At 46.1% G+C, this 27,201-nt stretch overlaps 2 protein-coding genes across 3 annotated transcripts in view; both read right to left on the bottom strand.

Annotated features, from left to right (window-relative positions):
• Window positions 1–23,073, bottom strand: part of MROH7 (maestro heat like repeat family member 7) — a 45,605-nt gene extending 22,532 nt beyond the window's left edge. The window contains 12 exon segments of the mRNA XM_030573938.1: window positions 841–933; window positions 1,514–1,641; window positions 2,666–2,778; window positions 3,918–4,053; window positions 4,214–4,318; window positions 5,314–5,425; window positions 5,793–5,938; window positions 6,425–6,551; window positions 7,391–7,479; window positions 8,663–8,750; window positions 10,095–10,478; window positions 22,988–23,073. Coding sequence (XP_030429798.1) covers window positions 841–933; window positions 1,514–1,641; window positions 2,666–2,778; window positions 3,918–4,053; window positions 4,214–4,318; window positions 5,314–5,425; window positions 5,793–5,938; window positions 6,425–6,551; window positions 7,391–7,479; window positions 8,663–8,750; window positions 10,095–10,330 — 1,373 coding nt within the window. The 5' untranslated portion in view covers window positions 10,331–10,478; window positions 22,988–23,073.
• PARS2 (prolyl-tRNA synthetase 2, mitochondrial) lies at window positions 22,811–24,806 on the bottom strand. 2 transcript variants are annotated; one of them, XM_030574162.1, is made up of 2 exons: window positions 24,706–24,806; window positions 22,811–24,270 (listed from the first exon to the last, which is right to left on the bottom strand). In XM_030574162.1, exons 1-2 carry the CDS (start codon window positions 24,744–24,746, stop codon window positions 22,815–22,817), a joined length of 1,497 nt encoding a protein of 498 aa, XP_030430022.1. In that variant the 5' UTR covers window positions 24,747–24,806; the 3' UTR covers window positions 22,811–22,814. The 2 variants fall into 2 exon arrangements, with proteins under 2 accessions (XP_030430022.1, XP_030430023.1); XM_030574163.1 differs by having other exon boundaries at window positions 24,681–24,747.
• Window positions 24,807–27,201: the final 2,395 nt, after the last annotated feature.

Genomic DNA, 27,201 nt, shown 5'->3' with positions numbered 1-27,201 from the left:
ACATATTGCCATAGCTGCAGCTTCTGAAAGACCTCTAGCTGCAGCTTCTGAAAGACCTCAAGCTGCAACTCCCTTGATACAGAACAGTGGGAGCTGTGGAATGTATTTTCCCTGTTGGTCTGCTACAGCCTGGACTGGTCACCATTCTGAACACACCGCAAAGCCCATCTTTTACTCTGGCTGTTTGGGGAAGAGACAGGATAATGGTTGAAGAGGGTTATTCAATGGCCTGGGGAAATCATGTCTTGGGACTATATATCTGATGGTGGTTGTGGGGGGCAGGGGCAATGGACTTCAGCCATCTACTGCGATCCTCCTCCCCCACTACTGTGAATTTATTAAATTAAAGTTGTAGTTGAGGCATCCAGAGCCTAGGGAGAGCATGTCCAGCAATGGTACCAGTGTGCACAAGAATCCATGTACACACGCAGATTTTTGTTTTTCAAGCACAGGCAGCTCTATGTGTGGTCATGCGCCAATTCTGCAGATTGAGAATTTATCCCCAGGTGCTCTCCTCAGTGGGGTTTCCACCCTTCCACTCATTCCAAGCAAGCGAGTGACACACATTGAATGGCACAGTTAGTAAATATCATACAGGACGTCTGGGCAAATCTGTGATTCCTGCCATTATGAGATAGATGGAGAAGAAGCCTCCTGGGATGGAAGCCGGAGGGGGTATCATTTCTCAGTGGTTAGTGGTGTAACCTACCCCTGGCAAGAAAGACATTTTCTGCACAACAAGGAAGCTACTGCCAGTCTGAGACCTCTCAGGAGCAGAGGAAGGAATAAGCAATCCTAAGAGTGAGCTCTCAGTGTCCTGGTCATTAGGAAGTTTCATACCTGTCCAGCGGGAGTGGACACTTTAGAAGGGCTGTGGACACTTCTTCCATAAAAGCACGAGCCAGGAGGCATAAGGTCATCATCACTACCTGTCTGGCATGGGAATGATGGATGGCTCTGAGCTGGGATGGATCCTGTCCACAATCTTTGGCACCTAGAAGAAAACAATACAGCTTAGAGTGTGTGTGCACACGTGTGTAGGGGGTTCCTTTTGGAGTAAGAATCGGAGCAGAATAGGGCAGACACTATTAATGAGAGCAATTCCACCTTCCTGGAGCAGACATCAAGCCTCATTATAGAAGACCTCTTATGTTGCCTGGTCCTTCTCCTGGCCAAGGCAGGAGTGTTCCCAGCGATCAATTCTCTAGTGTTTTGTAGAAGAGATTGATAGCTACAAAGTTGAAGAGCAAATCAGTAGGACTTCTTTAACCAGAACAAGGGGGAACTGCAGCAACTTGAAGAGAATCCCCTGTGCTTCCAGATGCAGTCTCCAAGTCCTGAGACAATGGAACAAAGGCTCATTTCCCAGCTTTAGACAATCCACTTGCAACACTTAAAATATAAGTATCACAATGAAGAAAGAGTCCCACTGATGATACCTCAGGACAGGAGATTCTAACTGCTCCCCAACTCCCAAGAGCCAACTACCTCCATCTGTATCTTCTGCTTCTACTTCTCCAGGATTACATTCAGAATAGTCCTTGATGCTTCAATGGTGCTCTCATTGGCCTCCTTCAGTCTTTCTACAGCTGTCAGTAGAAGGTCTGCCATCTGGTCTGGGCTGAGAAATTGTCCAAATCTCTGGAAGAACACAACCAAAACACCTGATGTAGGTGACCCAGCTGGACACCTCTGCCGCGGGCACAATTGATAAGCAAAATTCAGACAAAGCCAAGTCTGGCTTTTTCCAACTTATTTAAGAATGAACTGCCACCAAAAATTTCAAGGTCATTCAACCATACCAATGCTTCATGAGAGCTCAACTGCTCTGGTATGTGATGCATTTAGCCTTTGACTTTCTCCTGAGCTGTGTATATGGGATACTGTAACCAAATACCCTGGAGAGTATTATTTAGTCACTTCTTCAAACCAAATACCCCTGTAGATATTGTATAGTCACTGCCTCAAACTATTCAGTTAGTGAGGCCAACCATGCTTCACAGTATTTTCTTTTGTGCTCACTGAGCCTTAGATAAAGGACAGGTAGTTCTCCTCTAAAATACAGATGAAAGAAAACTATTATGGCTGACAGGATCTGAGCAACAGCTGGTCAGGAATTTTCTGTTCAATTTTTCCAGAAAATTAAATTTTTCCACAAGAAAAAAAAAAGATTGAAATGTTTCAGTTTGACATTAATCTGTATCTACCTGTGCTGCTGCACTACCTCAGGGGAGTTCAGGTATCCGCATTTTCCTCTGTGGGCTTGGTTACATCTCCCATTATTCACCCTGGATTCCCCTCTGGCTGAACTGCCATCGTGCATTATGGGAGATGTAATCCACCTCAGAATCCTGGCCCATGAAGGAGAATGGGGGCAAGAGGCACCTGAACTACAACTCCCATGAAGCACTGTGGCAGTTTGATGCAACTCAATGTCTAACTGAGCCAAAATGAAGTATTTTGACATTTCCAAATCGAAATAATTTGGAACTTTCCATTCTGTGAAAAAAAGTTGATATAAATGTTGAAATATCAGAATTTTCCATAGGACAGAAATTCCTATTTTCAGCCTGCTCCGCTCTGCACTGTATACTGAGAGGTACAACCCTGGGAACACACCTGCAGCCAAAAATACTTTTCATTACACCCTGCACTGAGGATTCACCTTAACAATTTCAGAGATGTTCTCACAAGTCCTGGTGGGCTCATAGATACCCAAGATCTTTTTGGCCATTTGATGTAGCGCTGCTGTCACAGACCCCACCTTCCTCTCAGGTTCTAGGAGAAGACAATAGATTTGGGAAAGGTGGAGAGAGTCCAGAGGAAAGCAACAAAAAAGAAGTTAGGTTTTCTAAACCTTATATATGAGGAAAGGTTAAAAAAAACTGGGCATGTTTGAAAAAAGAAGACTGAGGGGGTGGGACCTTATAACAAGTGTGTTAAGGGCTCTTATAAAGAGGGTGGTGATGAATTGTTCTCCATGCCCACGGCAGGTATGACAAGTAATGGACTTAATCCGATGCAAGGGAGATTTAGGGTATTATTAAGAAAAACTTGTTAACTCTAAACACAGCTAAGCTCTGGAATAAGCTTCCAAGGGAGGCTGTGGAATCCCCGTCCTTGGAGGTTTTTAAGAACAGGTTGGACAAACACCTGTCAGGGATGGTCTAGGTGTACTTAGTTTAGCTTCAGTACACAGAGGTGGACTTCATGATTCTCAAGGTCCCCTCCAGCCCTTCATTTCATATGATTCTGTGTCTAAACGGCTTCCCATTTTGCCCTTAAATGACTGGCTTCCTCCCACTCTCATTCATGTTTTTGAACCATAGCTGCACTACAGGCTTGAAGTCACAGTGCTTGAAGGAGCAGCAGGTCTACTGCATAACAAACACTCTGCCGTGGAAAATATGGATGTATGGGGAGGCAGACCCTACATCACTAGCTTCCTAACAGCCTTATCCTGTTCATTAGAGACTATTCTTCACTGTCTCTTTCCTTCAAAACACTACACACTCACAGTGACTTACAGAGAGCTTCGTTCCTGTGGCATACTCTGCCCTAACCCCCTCTGCAGAATATACCCCTTTTAAGTGTAACCTTCATTAACAGTGGCTCTGCTCTCCTGCCATCCCTCCATGAGTATTATAGTGCCACCTATCATCATGAGCACCTTCCACAAAATCAACAGCAGCAAAGTCCCTAGAGGGCTCTCACCTAAAAACCTATTGGGGTTTCTGAACTAATCCATTTATAGCATAGAGAAGGGAAAATGGCCATCTGCTCACAAGCTGTGTTCTAGCCTAGTTCTCAAAGAAGATGCCTGTTCCTATAGGGACTCATCATCAGGTTAGGGTTAGTGTCTAGCTGTTCACAGGCAGGAGCTTTGGGTCCTCCGAGTTCAGAAAGCCCCCTCTTACCCTTTTGGCACCACATGAGGGAGTAGAGGAAATACAAGCCTTCCATAGCCTGGCGGCCAATCTCCTTCTCTGGGTCACCAACGCGCAGCGACAGCCGTCCAATCAGGAGCCCCAGCCTGGGGAACTTGTGTGACGTCTGAGTGAAAATCAAAGGGGGGAAAGGAATCAGTGTGTTGGTTTGGCGGACAAGGAGAACCTGTCATCAGTGGCCATAAAATGTCCCACATGAGGGGAAGAGAGCATGGCTTAGGGCCTTTCTTCCTGGCATCAGGCTACCAGGGGTCGAGATCACTCACACAGAACTTGGGACTCTCGGCTGCCGCTTGTAACAGGCAGACACTGGTTCTCACAGCCCTCGCTCGCTCATGAGCTTTCTTTGATGTCATCCAGGGGGCCAAGTGCTGCAGGAGCAAGCAAGGGAGGCCTGTGTTAGAAAGTGCAGAACAGGGGCATGTGTTGCAATGAATCTCTAAAGCTGATCTCTCTCTGACCTGATCACCACAGTATTAACCAGACAGGCTGTCTGAGTCCTGCTCCCTTTCAGGATTTATGTCATGGACAATTCTCCTGACACATACCCCTATAAAGAGGTAAATCTGGCTTTAGCACCATACGGTTCACCTCTGTGTTCATCAGGATTGCAGTGTCCTGTAATCAGCCCACTGCGTTGAGGGACTCCTGCAATATTCCATCCCTCCAAAGGGCTGGTCCCATTCTCCTTCTGAGCCCTCAGTCATATCCAGAGAATCAGATAAGACTCAGGCAGATCTCACAATCCTCCCCCTTCCCTGGGCCTCAGGGACTTTCTACGTAGGAACCAAGAGGGTTGAATACCACTGAATACCACTCTCCCATCCGTGGATCACTCAGTCCCTCTGGGGAGGAAGGGAGGAGTGGGTCCCTCTGCACCGGAGAGCCACTCCTACTTTCCCAGGTCTGATTGCCTCTGTAGGAAGGAGGGTGAGAGTCTTTGCTATTGTGCTTCTGGTTTCAAACTCCCCAAGCTAGACAGGAGACCCCAGAGTTAATGCTCCATAATCTGATCCTAGAGACCCACCTTCCATTCCCACTCCTCTGGGAGAGGGACAGGGAAAGGGAGAGCTTTGCCATAGCTGTCAGCGACTGGAAGGAAGGACAAACGGAGTCCTTGGCTGTGAAGAACAGGACAAGCCTTCTAAAAAGCTATATCAGATTTCCTTTCCCTTGTTTTCAATGAAAGTGATTTTTTTTCCTTCTGCCCTGAAGCAGCTAACACTACATATGATCCCGCTCTAGAGAGCGAGAGATAGGGTCCCACTCGAGAGACAACAGAAACACAAACCCTCCTGTCTCTCCCTCACACCCTTCCCTCCTCACACTGCCACAAGATGGCAATTCCCCCAGCCTCTGCCCATACCAGCTCAATGCCGCTTACATCCAAGAAGTTCTGCAGCTCAGCTGGGTTAGGCTTCTCTGACAGGCGAGCTCTCAGCATCACTTCCAGGGCATCCACAGTCTGTGTAAAAATCCTGAAAAGACGAAGAAGAGCTGCAGCACTTGGCATCAGACAAAGCCCGTGATGTCTAGGAGCCTGTCTGTGGGGGGATCTTGTGACACCACACACACTTTACAATCTCTGCTTCAGATCCCTCCATTGGCTGTTACTGCCAGGAGGTCTGATATGAAACCAGCTAAGAGGGCTCCACCTGCAGCATGGCATAGGACAGGGAAGTTGCTACACAATCTTTGGGCTTGGACACTGTTCATGACCCAAAGCCCAGCAAACACTCAGCTTCGTGGTGTGTAATCATCTCAGCAGGGTGGAGAGAGCTCCTCCTTGCTCTGTTATCCCCAGTCTTCTTTCCACTTCAAACAACGCACATGCCTCTTACTCACCAGACACCAAGAGGGAAGTTTTTCCAATCAGTGCTAGGCAAACCAAACTTCCCTGGAGACAGAACTTTGATGTAGTATGAAGGCTTGTGCATGCCAAAGACCCTGTGAGCTATGCTGGTTAGAGCTGTAACTCCTGGGAGGGATACCTAAGCTGAACACGTCAAAGGGTGGGGACCAGATGAAAAGCAGTCCATGGGTCCTCCAGGTTGGGAGTCAAGTGATAGGCCAACCACCTATCCTCCTAGAAAGGAGTTAAGCTACAGAAACACAATTTCCTAAAGTTCTGCAGAAAAAGAGATGGAATTATCTGGGCCAGGTGTTAAGAATGAAGCTAGCGTGTCTGCCATGGCAGGCATTCCATTGGGCAGCTAGAGGAACACGGGAAAGGGACTGCCTGAAAGAACCCCTCCATCAAAGAGGATCTTGAGAGGAAACCCTATGGGATGTAACACATGGAGGACATGCAGACAGTGGCCCAGGATACAAAGGGATGGCAGAGCCTTGTTTGTACCTAAGCAACATTTGATGGCGCAGGAAGGATTCAGATTCAGGTTCTAGGCAAGTCAAGGGAGTGGGTGTAAACTAACCAAAAGACACAGAGGCAATGTGCTCTGAGAAGGACAATGAATTACCTTCACATTTACTTTATGGCCTTCCTGCCTTTGCAAGGCCTCAACTGAGGGCAGGGCAAAGATGCTGGCAACACAGACAATGACCCCATCCAACTTCTCTTTACCCTCCAGAGGCGGCTTTGCTTTGCTAGTAGAAAAATAAGCACCCATTGGAATTCCCGCTGTGGAAGAGGCACCAGAGCTTTCATTCTGTCACTGTGGGACCGTGAGAAAGGACAGGAAAACATGGCTGACAGAAGTCTGTGCTAATGCTTTTGGCATAAAGGAGCAGCATGGATGAGGACAGCAGGGACCAAACTAATTATTATTGTTATTTGTGGTACAGTCATACCTAGAGGCCATAACTGAGATTTGGGCCCCATTGTGTTAGGTGCTATACAGATTTAGTGACAGGCCCTGCCCAAAAGATCTTATAATCTAATTACCCAAGACAGGCAGAGGAAGTATCATTACTACCCCCATTTTACAGAAGGGAAATTGAAGCACTGACTTGCCCACTCAGGAGTCTGTGGCAGAGCCAGGAAGTGATCCCTGTCTCTAGAGTGCCAGTCCAGGGCCATAACCAGGAGAATACCTTTCCTCGTGTGCTGGCAGAGTGTAGGACTGGCCCCGGGGAAAGCAGCAGGGGTGTGGCTATTCTGGCATCCTGTATCGTTGCTGGTGGGAGGATTAGCCCACACTCACAGGGGAACCTCAGCAAACATCTGGACAGAGCGGGAGGGGAGACTCCATTCAGACACCATTCACTATAACAAGTGCTTGGATTCAAGATCCTCCATGTCAGTCTGAACAACCCGCCCAGCCAGGCAGCAAGTGAGGTGAGTGCTCCTCGTTCTGTCCCTCTGAATGCTCAGCAATGGGAGCTGGATGTCCCTCCTGGGAGGCTGGGATTCCTGGCTCCACAGAGTCAGGGTGAGATGTCCGAGTACCCACAACTCATTGCTTCTGGAGTGTCTGGGCCTATGCCTGCAGTCTGTGATGAGCAGCATCCCCTGGCAGCGCACGGCACTGGAGTGTGAGTCCAGCGAATCCTGCGGCAACGATTTAATGTGCTTCTGTGAATCACAGAGGAGACAAACGTAGTGATGAGCTCCTGGCAGCCCTGCCAACCCCAGTGTTTGTCCCTCCGCCCTAACAAGGGGATGACCCCAATCTCCAGAGAGCACAGGGAGGTAGCTAACCCCCAAGGCCAGACCAAAGTCCCAGCCAGGCCCCTCAAGTGAATAAATCCATAATGAACAGCTGATCCAATCACTCCTGTCTCTGACCCTCTCGCCCTGTGTCCCTGCTTGACAATCAAAGTGAGCTGGGGCAAGTCCATTCTTTAACTGGGCCAGGGATGGAGCTTTCTCAGTGGAGAGTCCTCTGCTGAGGAATTTACCTCAGGAGATGTAGACCAGAGCCACTCACTGGCTACCTCTAAAGTACTCTGCAAGGCTCATTTATTCCAGTTGGTTTATTCTTGACCATTTTCTGGGCCTCCTCTTGGATTCTGCATTAACTCCCTTGCCCCAGGGTAAGAGATTACTTGAACTGGAAGGTGGCTTGCCCAAAAGTTTGACCTGGTGCCAGGTTGGTTTGCTGCTGCCAGCATAGCACAGATGGGCTGGTTGGATCTCCTTTGTGACCAGGTAATGCCAGGGCCGGCTCCAGGGTTATTGCCACCCCAAGCAGCAAAAAGAAAGGAAAAAAAGCCACGATCATGATCTGCAGCTTTACCGCCACTGTTTCAGTCTTCAGCAACAACTCGGCAGCTGGTCCTTCGCTCTGAGAGGGAGTGAGGGACCTGCTGCCAAATTGCTGCCGAAGACCCGGACATGCCGTCCCTCACTGTTGGCCGCCCCAAGCAGCTGCTTGCTGGGCCGGTGCCTGGACCCGGCCTTAGGTAATGCTTAGTGTTCTGACTTCTGTGTGACTCTTGCAAGAGAGTCCTTCCAAATTACATACACAAAGACCTGCACTGGAACAGTGCTCCTGTGTCAGGAAAACTCATCACCCATGTGTGGCCCTCTATAGCTACTCCTCCCTCTACACTAACCTCTGGTTATTCAGTGACCACCTTTATTCGGATAACATGGAATTGCTAAATAAATACCCACAACTCATTGCTTCTGGAGTGTCTGGGCCTATGCCTGTCTCATCTGTGCTCTCATAAGGCAGGTTAACAGCAGCATTCCTTGAAATTCTAGATATACCTCATCCATCCCGCTCTGTGTCACATGGGCAGATCTTACTCACCACAATCTGCTTGACAACCATAAGTTTCTGGCTGTGAAGGGAGTTTGTTTTCTGTCTGGGTCTGCTGACATCCCTGCCAAGTTCCTTCTTGGATCATGGACCCACCCAAGCAAGGAAAGAACATGTGATATTAGTGTGGAAAGTTGATAAACATCAGTCATTAGACACTTCTCCCATCAAAACACCTCCTGAAGATTCACACATTCTCTGTTGTGAGAAAATTATTAAATACACACACCCCTACAGAAGTAAAATCAGACATCAAGCCACTTGGCCCCCGAATGTGTGTGCTGAGTGGATAGAATGAGGTCAGAACCGTAGGCACTTAGAAGCACTGCATAAATGCCTAGCTGGACGGAGTGCATGATAAATGTCATGGAATGGTTGGATTAAAGTGCATAGAAGTGTGAGGGGAGAGGGACACTAGAGACATGGCGCATATTCCTACCAGCTTATTGCAATCATTCAGTGCCACCATCTCCACTGCCGGCTGCACTTTTTCCTCCTTTTCTCCCACATCCTGCCTTATTGTCCCACAAGCTTCACTGGGATTTTCTGAATTTCATAAGAAGGGAGAGGGTAAAATTCTGCAGTAGCTGGTTAAAAGAGGTGCATGGTGGAAAAAAGAATATAGAAATACTGGCTGCCCCTCCCTCCCTCGCATTCAGAGGAGGCTAGTCATGTATTTAAGACACAGAACTGGCAATCAAGAGATGGGGGTTTAATTCTCAGTTCTGCCACAGACTTTGTGTGTGATCTTAGACAAGTCACTTAACTTGGGTGCAGTGGGGAGAGGTGGCCGTCTGGAAGCCAGTCACAGCTCCCTGATTCTCAGATGCCTAGTTCTGGTGCAAGATAAAGCTGCAGTGGAATGTGGCTTATGCTGCTGACTTAAAGGCCCTTAGGAAGTGGGTGGAGCCTCATAATGCCATGCCACCTCTCCATTCCTTCTTTACCACAGTCCGGTAATGCCTGAAGAAGCATCTCCAGCACAGGAAGTGCAAACTGCAAAAAAAAAAAAGGAACTTGGCAGACAGGAGAATCCAGCCCAGTCTCTCTCAGTAACTCAGTTCCCCATCTGTAAAGTGGAGATGATAACTCTTCCCACCTGAGGGGGACACTGAAGACTGAGATTGGGATTTTCCCTGGGGGTTAGGAATCCAATTCCCTCTTAAAGCCAATGGGTGTTGAGTGCCTGCGGCACCTTTTAAAATTGGAGCCTGATCAAAGAACGTTTGTGTGATATTCGAAGGCACTGTGGTGTTGGGACCATACAAGCACCTTGGTAGTTAAGATGCAGTTGGGCCCAGGGCCTCACAATGCCATTTCTTTGGAGATGTTTTTGGTTGGAGGTGCTGCAACATCTAATGTTTATGTGAGGATATTGTATGCATAGGCATCTCCCCTTCCCCAGACACACATTGCTCCTCACTTCAGAAGTGGCCTGTGCTGTGCAGTGCAGTGCTCCGGCAGGCCATCATGTAGAGCACTCTTGGTCACCACTTCCTCCATCCTCAGAAGGTGAAGCTGGGTCATCAGGACATCAGCTGACTTCTCACCTCCAGTGACCAAACTCTGGGTACCTTCTTCCCCGTCCTGAGTCATAGGGGTATGTTCCTGGATCCTCAGAGCAGTGCCTGACCCCTCACCTCCATGGACTGGATTCATGTTCTCTCACTCCCATGACTTGCTCAAGAGATACTCTTGGCTCCTGTGGTCTATGCCTGACTCCTACTCTCAAGCATCAGGCTAAGGTGTCCCAATGAGCCACCTGCACCTTCTTGTAGGGGAGTGTCCATATACACATGCAGCCTTCCTGTAACAGAATCAGGAACAGTCGTTTTACCCCAGCTTGTTATGGTAAACTACCAGATGTCACTGCTTTGAATATGCAAATGAAGCAGTAGCGCAATCGATGTCATAACCATGTATTGAATAGGCACCGGTGATGAAGTCAAGACAGCATCTAACAGCCAATCAGTTTCTTGCTTTGGACAATCACTGCCCTCAGCCACCTTACACAGATTACTGTGCAGCCTGCTTTGAAATATGAGAGCCTTGACTTCGCTGAAGTGTAAGTGCCAATGAAATTAATCAAAAGGTTCTTTCGATTCCAATGGGAGTAGGATCAAGTCTTCAGGGAGCTGTCCAGTCCAGCTGGTGTGCCATTCTGCATCACAGCTCATTTCCCGTTCAAACACATTTCACTTCTCAATAATGCTCCTGCTCATGTGCAATCAGCTGGGTACTGCTGTTTTAAAAACAATACAGTCTGTGTTCTTTGAGTTACACAAAAATAAAATCTTCAACAAATACTCTAGATTAGCTAGGTGTTAGAAGCACACAGAAGTTGCATCGTATATCTAGGCGGTAAATACTATAGGATATGCCCTGTTCTCATTTACACCAGTGTAAATCCAGAGTAACCCCAGTGTCGACAGAAGTCCATGAATTTGGCCCCAGTCCTGCAATTAGATCTGTGAGAAGGGAGTCCCTGTGCAGGTGTGCAGCCCCTTGTATGAAGCTTGTGTGCATCAGATGAAAGCAGAATTTGGCCCTATTTCTATTTCTCAAGCGCGAAAGAAAAAGTTAGTTTTGGGAGAATTTATGGTTAAAATGCTTTCAATTTATTTTGTCCTATCTGTGGCCTAAAGATGCTTCTTTTACCCAGCAGGCTAAATAATTTTTTTTAAAGTAAATAAAATGATGCCCAAAGCAAACTAAAAACCATCGTATTCAGCTTTTCCAGTTACTGGTGCTTTAAGGAAAATGCCAGAGTGCTATAAAAGTTATTCTAATTACTATAAGTACAAAAATGTAAACCAGTAAAAATGCTTGTCAATAATATTTAAAAAGAATACATAGCCATCAAAGAGGAGGCTCCTAATTTGACAGTTGGAAAATGCAGAATAGGACTATAGAATAGCCCTCTTACTAGACAGCTGGAAAGGGACTTACACAGCTGATGTAAATTAATTTAAAAAAATAAAGATCTTTAACAGAGTTTACACAAGTGTTTTATTCACTTCTGGTTAATTTGATACATCAAGGACTTTACAACTACTCAAACTCTGATTTCCCATGCTCTCTAATGGAAAAGCGTATTTTTTCCTATTCTGTATTATCAAGCTTTGCCTCCAGCTGAGGGTTATTATTAAAACAGCAGTCTCAACGAGTGGGATGCAGTACTGTTTATTCAGTGGAGATGGTGAAACCATTACAGGTCTTTCTATGCACTGCTACAGATAGTATACATATTCTTATTCAGTATTTATGTAGCCATCTATGGCATTAGAATTACCATAATCACTGGAGTTTTCAACCCTAGACTGAGGTTGTCATGCAGAAGCTTTTAGGGCCAGAAGCTTAGCTTGTATAAATTGGTGAAACTCCACTGATGGAGTTATGCTGATTTACACCAGCTGAGGATCTGGCCCCTAGTGTATAGAAAACTGTTAACGTTTTGAATCCTGCCAAAAGCACCTTTAACATTGGTCTGTCCAACCATGTTTGCAGATCTAAATGAGCCGGAGGAGGGAAATTACCACATCTAATTACTTCTTGTCTGTGCTAGATGTTCACAGCTGTCAGGTAGATTCAACTTCTTTCAGGAGATAACAATGACAGAGGAAAGCATGGACTAAGACTGACAAGGAGAGGTCACTCTAGCACTCACCAGCCAGGGGAGCTGTCACAATAGAGAGGTATGATGGTGTATTTGTCATGGAAACAAATCTATTTTCCCCTAAACGTGAGATTTAATGGCGTGAGGTTGTCTGATTAAAATATAATTATGCAAACCATTGTTGCTACCACTGCTGTATAATTGCAGCAAATCTCATACAAAATATAACTCATGGCCAGAAAGGGTTAAGCAGCTTGCAGGTTGAAGAGCCCACTTTAAAGTCATGTTAGAAAGGTATTTGAATGGTAATTAAGACCATTCATGGCAAATAGGCTAGAACTTTGAAATGCAAACTTATGTTGTTAGAAGTTAGAGGTAATATTGATTGTGTACATCTTTGGTGCTAGCCATGTAAACAGACTGTCTGTCACTATAACTATTAATTATTAATTCAGAGATCAAAAGAACATCCCAGCATTTAAATGAATTGTAAACATGGGATCTCTCTGTATTCATCTCTCTTTGAAATATATAGCAGAATATTGGTGAATGTTGGAGGAACAGGCAATTGTTTTATGTTAATTCACATAGCTAAGTACCAGTAATGGATCCACTTCAAAGACGCCATGATTACCTATTGTTCCCCAGGGACTCCAATCTGTCAAAGAAGACCTGAAATTGTATAAAAGATCCTGTGGCCCTGGTCCTTTTAATCTCAGATCTGCTTAAGCTTCATCAGGGGACGTTTGACTCTCAAGATGAGATCCCAGTTCAGATGGTCCACCCCGGATATGATATTGGACATTGGACTATAACCTATGAATTAAATTCTAAAATAACTCTTTGCAACTACAAAGCTCACCATCTCTACTATGTATCTGAACCTCAAGAATTAAATTCATGTCTGTATGTATATTGATCTTTTAACTATCCTCGCTCTCTTTTTTAATAAATTGTAGTTTACTTAATAATAATGGGTTGTAGTGTGTATTTGGGTAAGATCCGGAATATTCATTAATCTGGGAGGTAATGTGTCCGATCCTGTGGGATTGGTAGAACCTTTTCTTTTATATGAGGAAATAAGATTTTCAGAAATCTTCATCATATTTGACTTGGGTACCTGGATGGAGAACTAAGGCTGGGTTACTTCAAGGGAATTGTGTTGTTGGCTTCTGGGAAATTAGTGAGGTAATAAAGAAGCTGTTTTATATTGGCTTGGTAAAGCTATCTTGGAATATCCACTGTCTGCCCCATTCTTTTCAGTTCACCCGGAGTGACCTCAGTTGGCCCACACTGCGACCCCAGTTGCAAATGGATTTTCCTGATATTGAGTTTGGAACAAATCCTGCCCTTGGTGTGTAAGCCCAGGATTGCGGAGCAGTAGAACTGCCCCGTAGCAGTCCACATTCTCCTGGCATTATAGAGCCATACTCCATGGAGACTCCCTCAGCGCCAGAGAATGGGGAATCACTAAGGCTGGGGCCAGAAGAGAGGTAAGACTAGTGGGTCTGCAAACATATGGCCATGTAGCTGGTCTGTCAAAATGGAAAGCATAGCCTAAGTCCTCTTTGGAGCTTAGCAAGCTACGCGGAACGAAGCTGCTGGTAGGGAAGTAGAGAAAGGCAGGGAAAGGGGAAATTAGACCTTTGAAAAGAACCATGAAAACTGACTCAAGGATAAAAGGCTTAGATGGGAAAGGATTCAGTGAAAAACTGCCAGGACATGAACATTTCTATTTTGTTTACAGACATAAGGAGTGGTGAGTGCCTACTTTCTTCTGAGAAGACTATGAGTTAATCTCTCCTTCCTTGTAGGTGAAAGTTTCCAGAAACCTGCCCTGAGTGAAGGTGGAGACAGTGATGGATGCAGGCAGACTCCAGCAGGAGGCCATTCCTTGTGACAGATGGGCTCCTGCTCCCACTGAACATGACCATTTTGCTATTGACATAGTAGGGAGCAGGGTGAGCTCCAGGAGGATGAAAGCAGGGAGATTTGGGGAAGTCATCAAGGAAAATGGGCTGGGAACTTGGTGAGAGCAAGGAAGAAACCCTGGCCGGATCCTCCAGCGCCGTGCACCTTGTGCAGTCATTGATGCCTAGGCAGAGTGGGGTAAAATACAATCAGGTCAGATGGAAGAGTTTTACAGCCACCTTGCACAGATGTCAGAAAAACAGACCCCCCCAGTACAGAAATCTACATCCTGACAATGGCACAAAATAGGATAGTGCAGTTTGCTTTGCTCTCCTCAAGAGCCCTTTTGCAATCACTGGTGACCTGCAAGGGGACTATAAGGACCATGAGAAATGGAGATCTGTCTGCAACAAAAGAACAAACTTTCTCCCCCACAAGGAGGGTCTGAAATCCAAGGGAACCTGCAACCTCACATCTAAGTTCCATGCATTTTTGTGAAGCTCTTAGTTCATCCCCTAGGCATGATTTTTCTTTTTAGAGACAGGCACCTTCTGTTTAAGGAAGGAATTCCCTCACATTCTGCTGAATTAGCTCAGGGCCTGATTTTCAGGAGTGCTGAGCACAGAACACTCCAGTTGAGTCAATAAGGGCTATTCTCAGCTACCACACGGATAACCCCAGGGACTTAGTGTGTCCATAAAGAAAAATTTGACCTCTAACTCTTGGTCTCTTAACTATAGCTTCTTAGAGGCTTTAATAGCATCTGCTGCCAGATGTTTAAGTCAATCAAGTGAGGATTTTTATTATACACACCCTCCCATACCCTTCCTCCCACATCTTAGCTTTGTTTTGCATTGACTTCAATAAGAGATTAAGTAGCATACGTCCCCAGGTGGGGATTTAAATTTCAAACTCACAGCCACGCCTGCTGACAACCGAAATTGGATTTTTGGAGAGGACAATGCCACATTCTTTACTGATAGTCAAACACAAAGAACAAGAGAGTGAAAAGATATTTTGTTAAACCCAGTAGAAGGGTTGGCATTAATGGCAATGGAGCGTAAAGGCACAAAAAGCACAGGGAGAGCAAAACCACATCTTCCAGCTCCACTGAAAACACCCTTGTTTGCAGAGAAGTCAGCGGAGTGTTGGGTGGGCATCAATTGTTTATGAAGCATTTCACATCCCTGTCCTCAGCTGAGAGATCCACTGTATGGGTACTTAGTCAATCCAGCTGCTGCGTGTCTGGCCTAGCTGTTGCAGCAGGCAGATTTCAGAGAGGCACTGCTCAGAAAGGCATAAGTGCTGGAACTAAGGGTGCAGGGGGTGCTGCAGCATTTCCTAGATTGAAGGGATTTCCATCACATACAGGATTTAGTTTGGTTCAATGGTTCTTGGCACCCCCTCTATAAAAATTGTTCCAGTACCCCAATGAAAGGAGTAGAACCACAGCACAATCTCCAGCTCTGGAAAGGGGGAAGTCTGCAGAAAGTGAGAGGCAGCACATGAACCTTATTGATCTCTCCCTTTTTCCCACATCAACCCAGTGAGCTAGACTCAGCAGACTTCTCACACCCAGCTAAGCCTTTAAAAGTGTCCAGGCTAAGGCCCTTACCTTCAAATATGGCTGAGCTAGGCTCAGTGCAGGACCTTCTTCCTCTGGGGGCCATCATGACCTCAGAGCGGCTCTAAGTCACAGCCAGCTGCCAGGATCCCCAAGGAGCTGTTAGTCCTGCTAGGGAATCACCTGGATGCAGTAGCACTCTGGCCATGCCTCCTAATGCAGGGTCTGTGTTGGGACTGGCCTAGAGCCCTTCTTCCCCTCCCCTGACCAGCTGTGCAAATCCTCAGCTGGCCATTTCAGTCAACATTGCTACATCTTTGCACCACCTGGGCAGAGGAACATTTTCCTGCCAGTTATTGGGATGAACTATCAATTATTCTGCTTCTTGCATTTAGCAGGCCTTTGCAGGAACTTAGCATAACTGAGGCAAGCCGGGAAGCAGGGGGAATTGCTATCACATGAAGTGAGCTTGACTCTACACCCTCTCTGATATGCTGTGGTAAACGTCTAAGGAAAACAGGAAGTCCGGATATATTTCAGGGCTGCTGTTATGGGGAAATATGACTGCCAGAGTAACTGCTTGTTTAACAATTTTTTTTGATGATATATTTTTGTAACCCCTGCTTCTTGCCTAGTGACTGATTTTGTTTGGTCAGCTATGTAACACTTTTCTTGATTGACATGTCTCAGTAACTTTTCGAGTATAAGAGGGGAACTGTGGGTCTGGGTCAAGCAGATCGCTTGATGGATACATCAAGATCTTCAGCCATAGGTGGAAGACTGGCCACTGGAAACCTGTGTCTGAGTCACCTGAATACTGCTCCAAACTCCTGTCATAAACAGATTGTTAAGGGTTAATGTCTCTTGTACCTGTAAAGGGTTACAAGCAGGGAACAGGACACCTGACCAGAAGACCAATCAGAAGACAATATACTTTTAAATTTGGGCGGAGGGAAGCTTTTGTGTGTGTTCTTTGTCCGTTGTGGGTTCTTCTCTCGGAGGGTCTGAGAGAGACCAGATATTACTAAAGGCTCTCTAAGTTTCTTTTCTAATAGCAAGTAAAAACAGGCGGTTTAGGTTTTTTGATTGTTTTACTCTATTTACAATTGTGGATATGGCTGGTTAACTTTTGTATGTGTAGTTGCTGGGAATATTTTGATTTGTATTGGTACTGGGGGGAAAGTCTCTTTCTGGTGTCTGTAAGCTATAGGACCCTGTAATATTTACATCTTGAAGTTACAGAGATAATTCTTTACTTTTCCTTTCTTTTATTAAAAGATTTCTTTTTAGAGAACCTGATTGATTTTGTTTTGTTTCCCTTGATTTAGTCCAGGGGATTGGGATTACTCACCAGGACGGGTGGGGGGGGGAGACGGGAGGAGGAGAGAGAGAATCTCTTTGTTTTCCTTGAATCTGTTTGCCTTTTTGTGGAAGGGAAGGGAGATGCTTCTCTGTATGGTGATTTAAGAGGTTGGATCAGTATCTCTCAGGATAGCCCAGGAAGGGAAATTCTGGGAGGGGGAAAGGTGGGGGAATGGTTTATTTCTCCTTGTTTTAAGAACCCAAGGGATCTGGGTTCTTGGGGTCCCCAGGGAAGGTTGGGGAGGTCAGAGTGCCCCAAAACACTATGTTTTTGGGTGGTGGCAGGGCTATCAGATCTAAGCTGGTAATTAAGCTTAGAGGATTCAGGTGCTAGTATCTCATTTTCTGAACTCGAAGGTTCAGATCTGAGAAGGAATGCTATGACAACTGCTGAGGGGTAATTATCAGTTTGGGATGCTCTATAACCTATTGTGTTTGTGTGTGTTAGAGACTAAACAAAGCCGTGACTTTGAGTAAAGGTATTCCAGTGGGAATGGTGGAGACTAATAAAGTGCTGCCTTTAAGTGAACACATGGTTTTGACTCGTCTGTGCTAGCCATATAGCAGACAGAAGTGCTGTCTCCCTTGGTTTGTCCTGATTTCACCTTGCATAGATTAAAGTTACTGAGAGTTTTGGGTTTGGGAAACCCCGGGTAACACCTAAGCAGCACAAATGGGCCAGAATAGAGCTGAGGATGTGCCTCTAACAGTGGGGAGATGCCTCTGCACATCTTTCACGTGCCAACTTATGAGCCACACCAGCTATCCAGCTCTTGCTGTGTATTCCTAGAGCTCAGGCACCAGCTGTGGGCTAGCCCTGCATTTGAGATACACATCTGTGGCTTCCCTCCCTACTCTAGAATCCTTCCAATCAGAATTGCAGCAAGTGGCCCTGATAGCCAAGCTGTGACGATTCACAGGTCTTTGCATTCCTGGTGCCTGCTAGTAACTAGTGAGCTGAATGGCTAATGAAACCCGAACCTTATCAAAGGCACAACCCAAAGGTCTCCTGACTAGAGGAGTACCTGACCTCACTGACCGGTCCAGCTGAACTATTCAAGCCAGGAGGCACAGGTAGTTGTCTGTGCAACTGGATGAATTCCTGGCTTACTTCAATTTTGGACTTTGCCTTCCTGCCTCATTCCTGTGCACTGCTCTCTTGCCTTGTTCCTGATCCCTGCCCCTGTCTCTCTTGTTCCAGCTCTGACCCTTGGCTTGACTCCTGATTCTGATCACTAAGTCTGACTGGCCACGTCCCTGATCATTACACAAGGGGGACAGGTTCACCACATTACAACACATTTGTAGGATTCATGAAACATTGTAGCACGTGTGTAAGATATGGCTGCTATTTCTCCAAATGGCCCTAAGTTCCTCTGCAGAAGTTACCAGTAACCGTGCAGAAAGATTTAACTTTCCTTGGACCTCATCATGAGCGACAGTGGAGTGCTAGGTGCCCAGCATCCTCCATTCACACTGAGAATCCTCTATTTATTCAGCAGTTGCAAGCTGGACATTTGACATTTATCAGATTAGATGCTCTGTGCATTCATAGGTAATTTTTGGCAGGGAAAGGTAAATTCTAAGTTGTTAATATACTGAATCCACTGAGCTATCCCAGTATACTGAATGTCTCTCTTACACTGCTTGCTTGAATCACTCAGCCTATCAATCACTTTAAATCATACTTCTCCCAATGCCAGTCCCACAAATTCCACTCTGGGTAATCGCATACCTATGATGGAGCTTTTTATGAACTAAGTGAATTCATAAACTATGAATAAGAAAATCCTTACTCTTAAAAGAAAGCCAGTGACACTAATCAGAATTTCTACTTTTTTATATCCTTCCTTACAGCAGGGTGGGATATAAGGATACTAAAAGTTTTGCAACCCTCATATGATATTTTGAATTAGACTGACACTGCTAAAATCTCTCTCTCATGCGTAGCCAAAGACTCAAAAAGTAATAGCAATTTTTAAAAAATAAATCAGAAGCAGGAAGCCTGCTAAACAATGAGTGGGGCCACTGGACAATCGAGATGATAAAGGAGTAGTCAAGGCATATAAGGCTATTGCGGAGACACTAAATTAATTCTTTGCATCCGTCTTCATGGCTGAAGATGTGAGGGACATTCCCAAAGTTAAGCCATTCTTTTTAGGTGACAAATTTGAGGAACTGTTCCAGATTGAGGTGTCATTAGAGGAGATTATGGAACAAACTGATAAATTAAACAGCAATAAGTCACCAGGACCAGATGGTATTCACCCAAGAGTTCTGATGGAACTCAAATGTGAAATTGCAGGACTACTAACTGTACTCTGTAACCTATCATTTAAATCTGCTTCTGTACCAGGTGACTGGAGGATAGCTAATGTGATGCCAATTTTTAAAAAGGGCTCCAGAGGTGATTGTGGCAATTACAGGCTGGTAAACCTAACTTCAGTACCGGGCAAACTAGTTGAAACTATAGTAAAGAACAGAATTATCAGACACATAGATGAACATGATTTGCTGGGGAAGAGTCAACATGATTTTTGTAAAGAGAAATCATACCTCACTTTCTGAGGGGGTCAACAAGCATGTGGACAAGGGGGATCCAGTGGATACAGTGTACTTAGATTTTCAGAAAGCCTTTGATAAGGTCCCTCACCAAAGGCACTTAAGCAAAATAAGCTGTCATGGGGTAAGAAGGAAGATCCTCTCCTGGACTGATAACAGGTTAATAGATAGGAAACAAAGGATAGAAATAAATTATCAGTTTTCAAAATGGAGAGAGGTAAATAGTGATGTTCCCAAGGGGTCTGAACTGGAACCATCCTATTCAACATATTCATAAATAATCTGAAGAAAGGGATAAACAGTGAGGTGGCAAAATTTGCAGATGATACAAAACTACTCAAGATAGTAAGTCCAAAGCAGACTGCAAAGGGAACAAACAAAACTAGCTGACTGGGCAACAAAATGGCAGATGAAATTCAATGTCGATAAATGCAAAGTAATGCACATTGGAAAACATTATCCCAACTATACATATAAAATGATGGAGTCTAAATTAGCTGTTACCACTCAAAGAAGAGACCTTGGAGACATTGTGGATAGTTCTCTGAAAACATCCACTCAGTGTGCAACGGAAGTAAAAAAGGGAACAGAATGTTGTGCATCATTAAGAAAGGGATAGATAATAAGACAGAAAACATCGTATTGCCGCTATATAAATCCATGGTACGCCTACAACTTGAATACTGCATGCAGATGTGGTTGCCCCATCTCAAAAAAGATGTATTTGAATTGGGAAAGATACAGTAAAGGGCAACAAAAATGATTAGGGGCATGGAACGGTTTCCATATGAGAGATTAATAAGACTGGGACTTTTCAGCTTGGAAAGGAGATGACTAAGGGGTGGGGAATATGATGGAGGTCTAAAAAATCATGACTGGTGTGGAGAAAGTAAATAAGGAAGTGTTATTTACTTTTTCTCATAACACAAGTAGTAGGGGTCACCAAATGAAATTAATAGGCAGTAGGTTTAAAACAAACAAAAGGAAGTATTTCTTCACACAATGCACAGTCAACCTGTGGAACTCCTTGCCAGAGGATGTGTTCTGTTCATTCCTCTGAAGCACCTGGTATTGGCCACTGTTGGAAGACAGGATACTGGGCTAGATGGACCTTTGGTCTAAGCCAGTATGGTTGTTCTTTTCCCAATGGCCAGATCTTGCACACAAGATCAGGTAGATCGACTGCAACACCAACATATTTAGACTGTTTTGTGAATGTCTGACCAAGGCACTGAATGGGACTGTCGTTTTTAAATCACAGTGCTGCCTGAAGCATTAAGGTCTGATGCTATCTGGAATTTTTCAGAATTACTTCATGTTGTTTTTGCAATAATTTCATAAGTTCAAATCACCAGAGTTTAAACTGCCTGGTTTAATATTTTTTTGAATGGCAGCTGAGGGAAGCTAGGGAAAGAATATGGTAGTATTTAAGGTCAAGTTCCTGAAATTGGATTCTTGCAGTAGGACTTTTGCAGAACCCTATTGAACCGGGGGGTGGGGACCCCTACCCACAGGAACCCTAACTCTTGGGCGGGGAGCCTTACCCACAGGAACCCTATCCGTGGACAGCAGGTATAATAGGTCAGGGGAACTTCTGGGGCCACTGGACCACTGGTTGGGGGTTTGGCAGGGGTTTTTACTTTATTATGCCCCATGCAGGTTCCAGGGCGGCTTAGGCAGCTGTATGTGCTATTCAGCTTCCAGGGCTCATCAGTAATCTCCCTGGACTCCCGAGAAATTACTGAGGAACCAAGGAAGCTGAATAGCAAATACCTCCTCCCCAGCTGCCCTGGAACCTGCATGGGGCATATCAAAACCTTCTTCGAGTGAGAGCTTTTCCCCAGGGCAGCTTGGGGTCTGGGGAGGGTGGCACGGCACAGCTGTGGCTGGCCCAGGGCTTCTCTGAGCAGGTGGGGGGGACTCAGGGTACCTCTGGGCAGATAGAGGGTGGGGGGAGATCTAGGCTGTGGCTGGCCTGGGACTCCTCTGGGTATTTGGGGAGTGGGGCTCCAGCTGGCTCACAGCTCCAGACAGCTCGTAGTTCTGGCCAAGGATGCGAGGCGTTCAGGCTGCCGGCCAGCCTGGGGCTCCTCTGGCCGAAGGTGGGGAGTGGGGCAGGGGGTCTCAGGGCTCCGGCTACAGAGGGAGGATGCAAGAGAAAGGTGGGCAGCCAGTGGTTAGCTCCGCACACTGTCCATGACCCCACTGCTAACTACACGTGATCTACCCTTTGGAACCCTAAACTTAGGATGGGGATCCCAACCATAGGAACCCTAACGGTAGGGCGGGGAGCCCTGACTGGGATGATTTAGTTGGGAATTGGTCCTGCTTTGAGCAGGGCGTTGGACTAGATGACCTTCTGAGATACCTTCCAATCCTGATATTCTATGATTCTAAGAGAAAGACTATGAACACTACTTTTCTGGGTTAGGTATTTGTAAAACTTAATTAAATCTGTATTCCTATTAACCTTCAGAATTAGCATTTGGATTCAAATTAAAGGGAGAAGACAGTCAACTAAAACAAAGACAAACATCTGTCTCAAGTTTTGCTTTGAAAACCTATTACTGTTAAACAAGATGTGAGAATGCAACACCTGAAAGAGATCAGAGAAGAATCTCCTCCTCTCCCCCCTTTGTACATTTGACAAATCTGTGTCTAGTTAGTTTCACTGTTGCCCTTGTACAGACTGCTAGGCTCTGAGCCTGCATTTTCACTCAAGCATGGCACTACTTCTGTGAATAGAAGTAAGCACATGTAAGTCTTGACAGGATCAAAGCTATGGTTGGTTTCCCCCTTTGTTTGTGTGGATCCTTTACACAGCAATAAGGGAGAGAAAAACCATAAAAGGAACAGGGAAACATGATTGTGAAGCCACAGAAGTTAGCAGGGAGACTCAGACACAGCTGAAGGATCTGAAAGTACTTTTAAACTCATGTTTTGAAACCAATTAGACTTCAAGCCATATATGTGCCATTAATACAAACAAGCCTCAGTTCCTAGCAACACGTGAAGTCATGTGCAGTTTCCACTCAAACAAGAGTAATCTTTCACCTGTAACTGTAATCCTCAAAGAAGGATTTAGATATGGGTAAAACACCAAGGATCACAGACCAAAGACTGGAAGATTATGGAACTTGCACTTTACTTAGCAAATCAATTACTCCTTCTTTAGTAAGGAACATGATCTCCCCAGTGTTTTGATTCCAAACTTCAAACTCGGGGGGATTATCAAAAACTTTCTTCCCAGCTATTATAACATATGGGTAACCAAGTCTGTTAGCATCTTTTAATCTTTTACCAATGGTCAAGTGAGTCCTGTCATCCAGCACAGCTTCCCCTTTAATCTGAGGCACGGCTTCGACAATACTGTCATATAAATTATCCATTAACATCGCACCCATCTCTTCCCTGCTCCCTTTCTTGGGGGGAATGAGGCAGACCTGGTAAGGTGCAATGAGGGTTGGCCAACGGATGCTGTCTTCTGTTGAAAGCACCTCGACAGAAGCAGCCAGAATCCGAGTTATGCCCAAGCCATAGCAACCCATTTCTGCTAGGACTGGTTTGTTTTGGGCAGTGTGGAAGCTGACATTAAAAACAGAAGAGTACTTGGTGCCCAGATAAAATGTATGCCCAACTTCGATCCCTTTGGTCTCAGACAGTTTTCCTTTGCAAACTGGGCAGTCTGTCTGGTCAGGATTTATTGTTTCCACGTTGGCTGAAAAACTACAGTTGGAGCAGGTCATCAACCTGTCCTCTCCAATGCTTGCGGGGAGCTGGAATTCGTGCGACATGCTCCCCCCAATGCTGCCCGTGTCTGCCTGCACTTTGACAAAGCGGAACCCCAAGCTGTTAAACACGTTGCAGTAGGCCTCACACACCAGGCTGTAGGTCCGGCGAGCAGCTTCCTCACAGGTGTCAAACGTGTACATGTCCTTCATGTAGAATTCCCTGCTGCGCAGCAAGCCAAAACGGGGCTTGGGCTCATCTCGAAACTTCCGTGTTATCTGATACAGCAGGAGCGGCAGCTGCTTGTAGGACAAGTTTGCTTGGGAAGCAATCAGGTCTGCAATGATCTCTTCATGAGTTGGCCCTAGACAGTACTCTTTGCTGTGCCTGTCTGCAAGTCGGAAGAGCTCTTTGCCCATTAAATCCCACCGCCCACTGGTTCTCCAGAGCTCTGCAGAACTTAAACTGGGCATATTTAGCTTCTGCCCCCCAATAGCCTGCATTTCTTGGTCTATCACCTTGACAAGCTTCTCCATTGCTCGAACAGTGTAAGGCATGTAGTAGTAGCAGCCGGGGCTAGAGGGATGGATTAACCCTGCTTGTATCATCAGCCTCTGACTCTTACATGTCAGATCATCAGGTTTGCTCTCCAGCCCAGCCACACTGTCCTCTCGAAGATTCAGAGGCTGAAAGAGCTGGGACAGCACCAGACGCTTTACCCTGTGAGGGGGACCATGGTGACATCTATAAGGATACTGCCTCTGGAGGGCACGGGTTGTCAGACCAGGAAGCAATTCCTTCCATGGTCTTAGCAGCCATTCCATCCCCAGGGCCATGGAGGAGCCTCTGCCAAACCTGCAGTGGGACAGAGTGCATTAGCATAGCGATGTGAACATCAATTATTTTAGCTCAGGAACATCCCAGTGAGGGCCACCTTCCACTGACATAAGCGAGGGGCAGGCTGCAGCCAACTTCGTGGAGGTGCGGCCCGCGCCCTGGCGCGCCACGCCCCATCCTGACCCAGCTGGCCAAGGTTGCACAGACAAGAGACCCCCCCCAGTGTCTAAGCGGGGCAGGGCGCGGCAGGCGGGCCCCTCAGGCGCTGGGGCCGGGCGAGTCTGCAGCGCGAGCGGGGGCTGCGGGCCGAGCTCCACCCCCGCCTCTGCGCAACAGGCCCGGGAAGGGTGGCGGCTCCCGGGGCAACGGCCTTGGAGCTGCCGGCTGGGCCCCGGCACAGCCTCCCCTCAAACCCAGCCCGGGGCTACCTCCGCCCGCGAACAGCCGCCTCACCCCGTCCCTCCGCCGCGGCCGAAGTGCCCGCCAGCGGCCATGCGATGTGCGCATGCGCCAAAAGACCCGTCCCGGAGGCTGGGTCTAGCTAGCCAATCAGAAAGAAAGTTCCGTGGCACACGTGATACCCCCAGAGCCCGAAACGGCTCCATTCGGAGGATATGCCGGAAGATGCCGTTCTTCGTGATACCATAGAGAGAGGATGTGTGGAGCAGGGATCTCCTTCCAGTGGAGACTCTCATTCCGCTGGGAGGCTGAGCTCTATGATCAGTGCTTTCACTGGCCGGCTGGAACGCCTTAATTGGGGAGGGAATCGTTAAATATGGAAATTTAGTCGCAAAGTTAATATGGGGTGTGCTGCCAGGGCCGACTGTAAAGTATTTGCAAGGCTGTCATTGCTTATGCCCAAATAAGGTTGTTAGTCTCTATTAAGGTGCAACACATTGTAGCAATTTAAAGGTTGCGTGACTCGGTGCATTCCATCGCTATTCATGTAGGCAGGCTCTAGCTGCTGCACCGCTCTCAGATCTAGCGGGCAGCATTGCTCAAGGTGGCAATGTTAGCAAAATTTGACATTTTCATGAAAGCACCAGCACCTGGAGTCATGTGATTACGTATGAATTGCAGCTTTCTTTTTTTTAAAAAGTAACTCACTAGCCCTTGTGGTTGTGAGGAAAAGCTTGAAAATGTGACCCATGTGTAAGCTGGAAGCTCAAAACTCATAAGGCAACAAATAACCCCCCCAACATTTATAACTGTTAAAAATATCTTCCCGATTTTGGGGGCCTGACTCGTGATTTTTGAACGCTTCCAGTTGGCTGCACAGGGCAGAATCAGAGCATATTTTAACATGGCAAACTGGCTTCCAGTTATTAACTCCAGACTGAGCAGTAATTTGACACAAAGTGTGTTCTGTGAATGTTGCATGCATGTCAACATTCACAGAATGTTAGTGAAAAGGAAGCATGTGGCATCCTCAGCCCTTATCAAAGAGCCAGATATTTCAGAATTGCCAACATGCAGAAAATGTTGCCAGACACAATGTCTCAAACATGCCAGGTGGGGGCCAGGTCTGAGCATCCAGATGGTGGCCCCTTGGGGACTTCTCAGATTCTTTGCCCCCACCAAAGGACTGGAGAAAGGATTCCATGCTGGAAAGTGGAAACAGCAAGAGGGGTAAGCAAAAGCACCTGTGACCCTTTCTCTATGGACATAGGACAGTTTGAAGGAGAGAAATATCCCTCCAGGCTGAAAGAGGCCTGGGTAGGTGCAGACACTAGGGGGGGCAGGTGAGTGTCTTCCCAGCCTGTGGCAGTGAGCCTCCCAGCCCAGGCCAACAGACTCAGGCTCAGGCTACAGCACTAAAGTTGGCTGTGAAGATGTTGTAACTCACATTCTGAAGCCTAGGGAGGAGGGTGGGCTTCAGCCATGACTTAGAAGCACTTTCTGCACAGCTGTTATTAGTAGTACAAGCCTGAGTCTTTTGACCTGGGCTCAGATGCTTGCTGCTGCAGTACCATGACAGGCTGTCGCTCTTCTCCCCTCTCACACTCTCAGGGGTGGGGTAAAGCCTGTCATGCAGCGAGTGCACAGAGCTGCCCTCAGCTGTCAGTCAAGAAAGAGTGGCCACTAGGTACATTAGTGCAGCAGAATTAATTTCTACAGATATTGCTTTGAAAGGAGGCAACATATTCCTAAATAGCTGCTGTGCTGTGACCGCTGCTTCTGAGAGCAATAAGACCTGCCTCACTGTTCCCTTTCGTCCCCCACTCTGTTTGTTGTATCCACCTGTTGTATTTCATCACATACTTAGATTGTGAGCCCTTTGCACCAGGGACTGTCTTTGTGTTATGTGTGAGTAAACAGCATCAGGCACACTGTGGCCCCGATCTCATTTGGGGCTTGTAGGCGTTACCACAATAACAAACAATAAAGAATAATAATGACTGAAACAATTTCAATAGACAGTAGCAATGTGGAAGAAATGGCAAGTTTGTCCCTTTTTACACTGTCACTGTGTAAATGTCTTTAGCCAATGAAAAATCACTATGCAACCATTTTTATGTACATGTTGCCCGCCCAGTAAATATTGATAGAGCTGCTGTAAGACTACATGTGATTTGATGCCATTATTCACATATGCCTTACGAAACACATCATCTGTCTCCTCTGTAATATATAATTTGGTTTCCATCTGTCTGTTTTACTGATGAGTCATAAGTTGCTAAACAAATGTTATTACCTTCATTTAATAAATTATGTTGACAGGAAATATAAATATTGTAACAAATCCATGGCCATATAGGATCTTTGTGACTGTCACCGTGCTGTATCTCCCCAACCCTACGGAGCTGTGCATTCCATTTCAATGACCATTTGGATTTTATAGCAATATCTGGGGTAGAACTCACAGCCACTATCACTTGAGCTAAAGGAAAATTACCACCTATAGGTGGCAACAAACAACTAAACAGTTCTGATTTCATCCAGCAGAGA

This window comes from Gopherus evgoodei, chromosome 8 (assembly GCF_007399415.2).
Source record: "Gopherus evgoodei ecotype Sinaloan lineage chromosome 8, rGopEvg1_v1.p, whole genome shotgun sequence".
Taxonomy (NCBI): Eukaryota; Metazoa; Chordata; order Testudines; family Testudinidae; genus Gopherus; species Gopherus evgoodei.
Note: the sequence above shows the minus strand (reverse complement) of the source record. Positions and strands in the feature narration are given on the sequence as shown.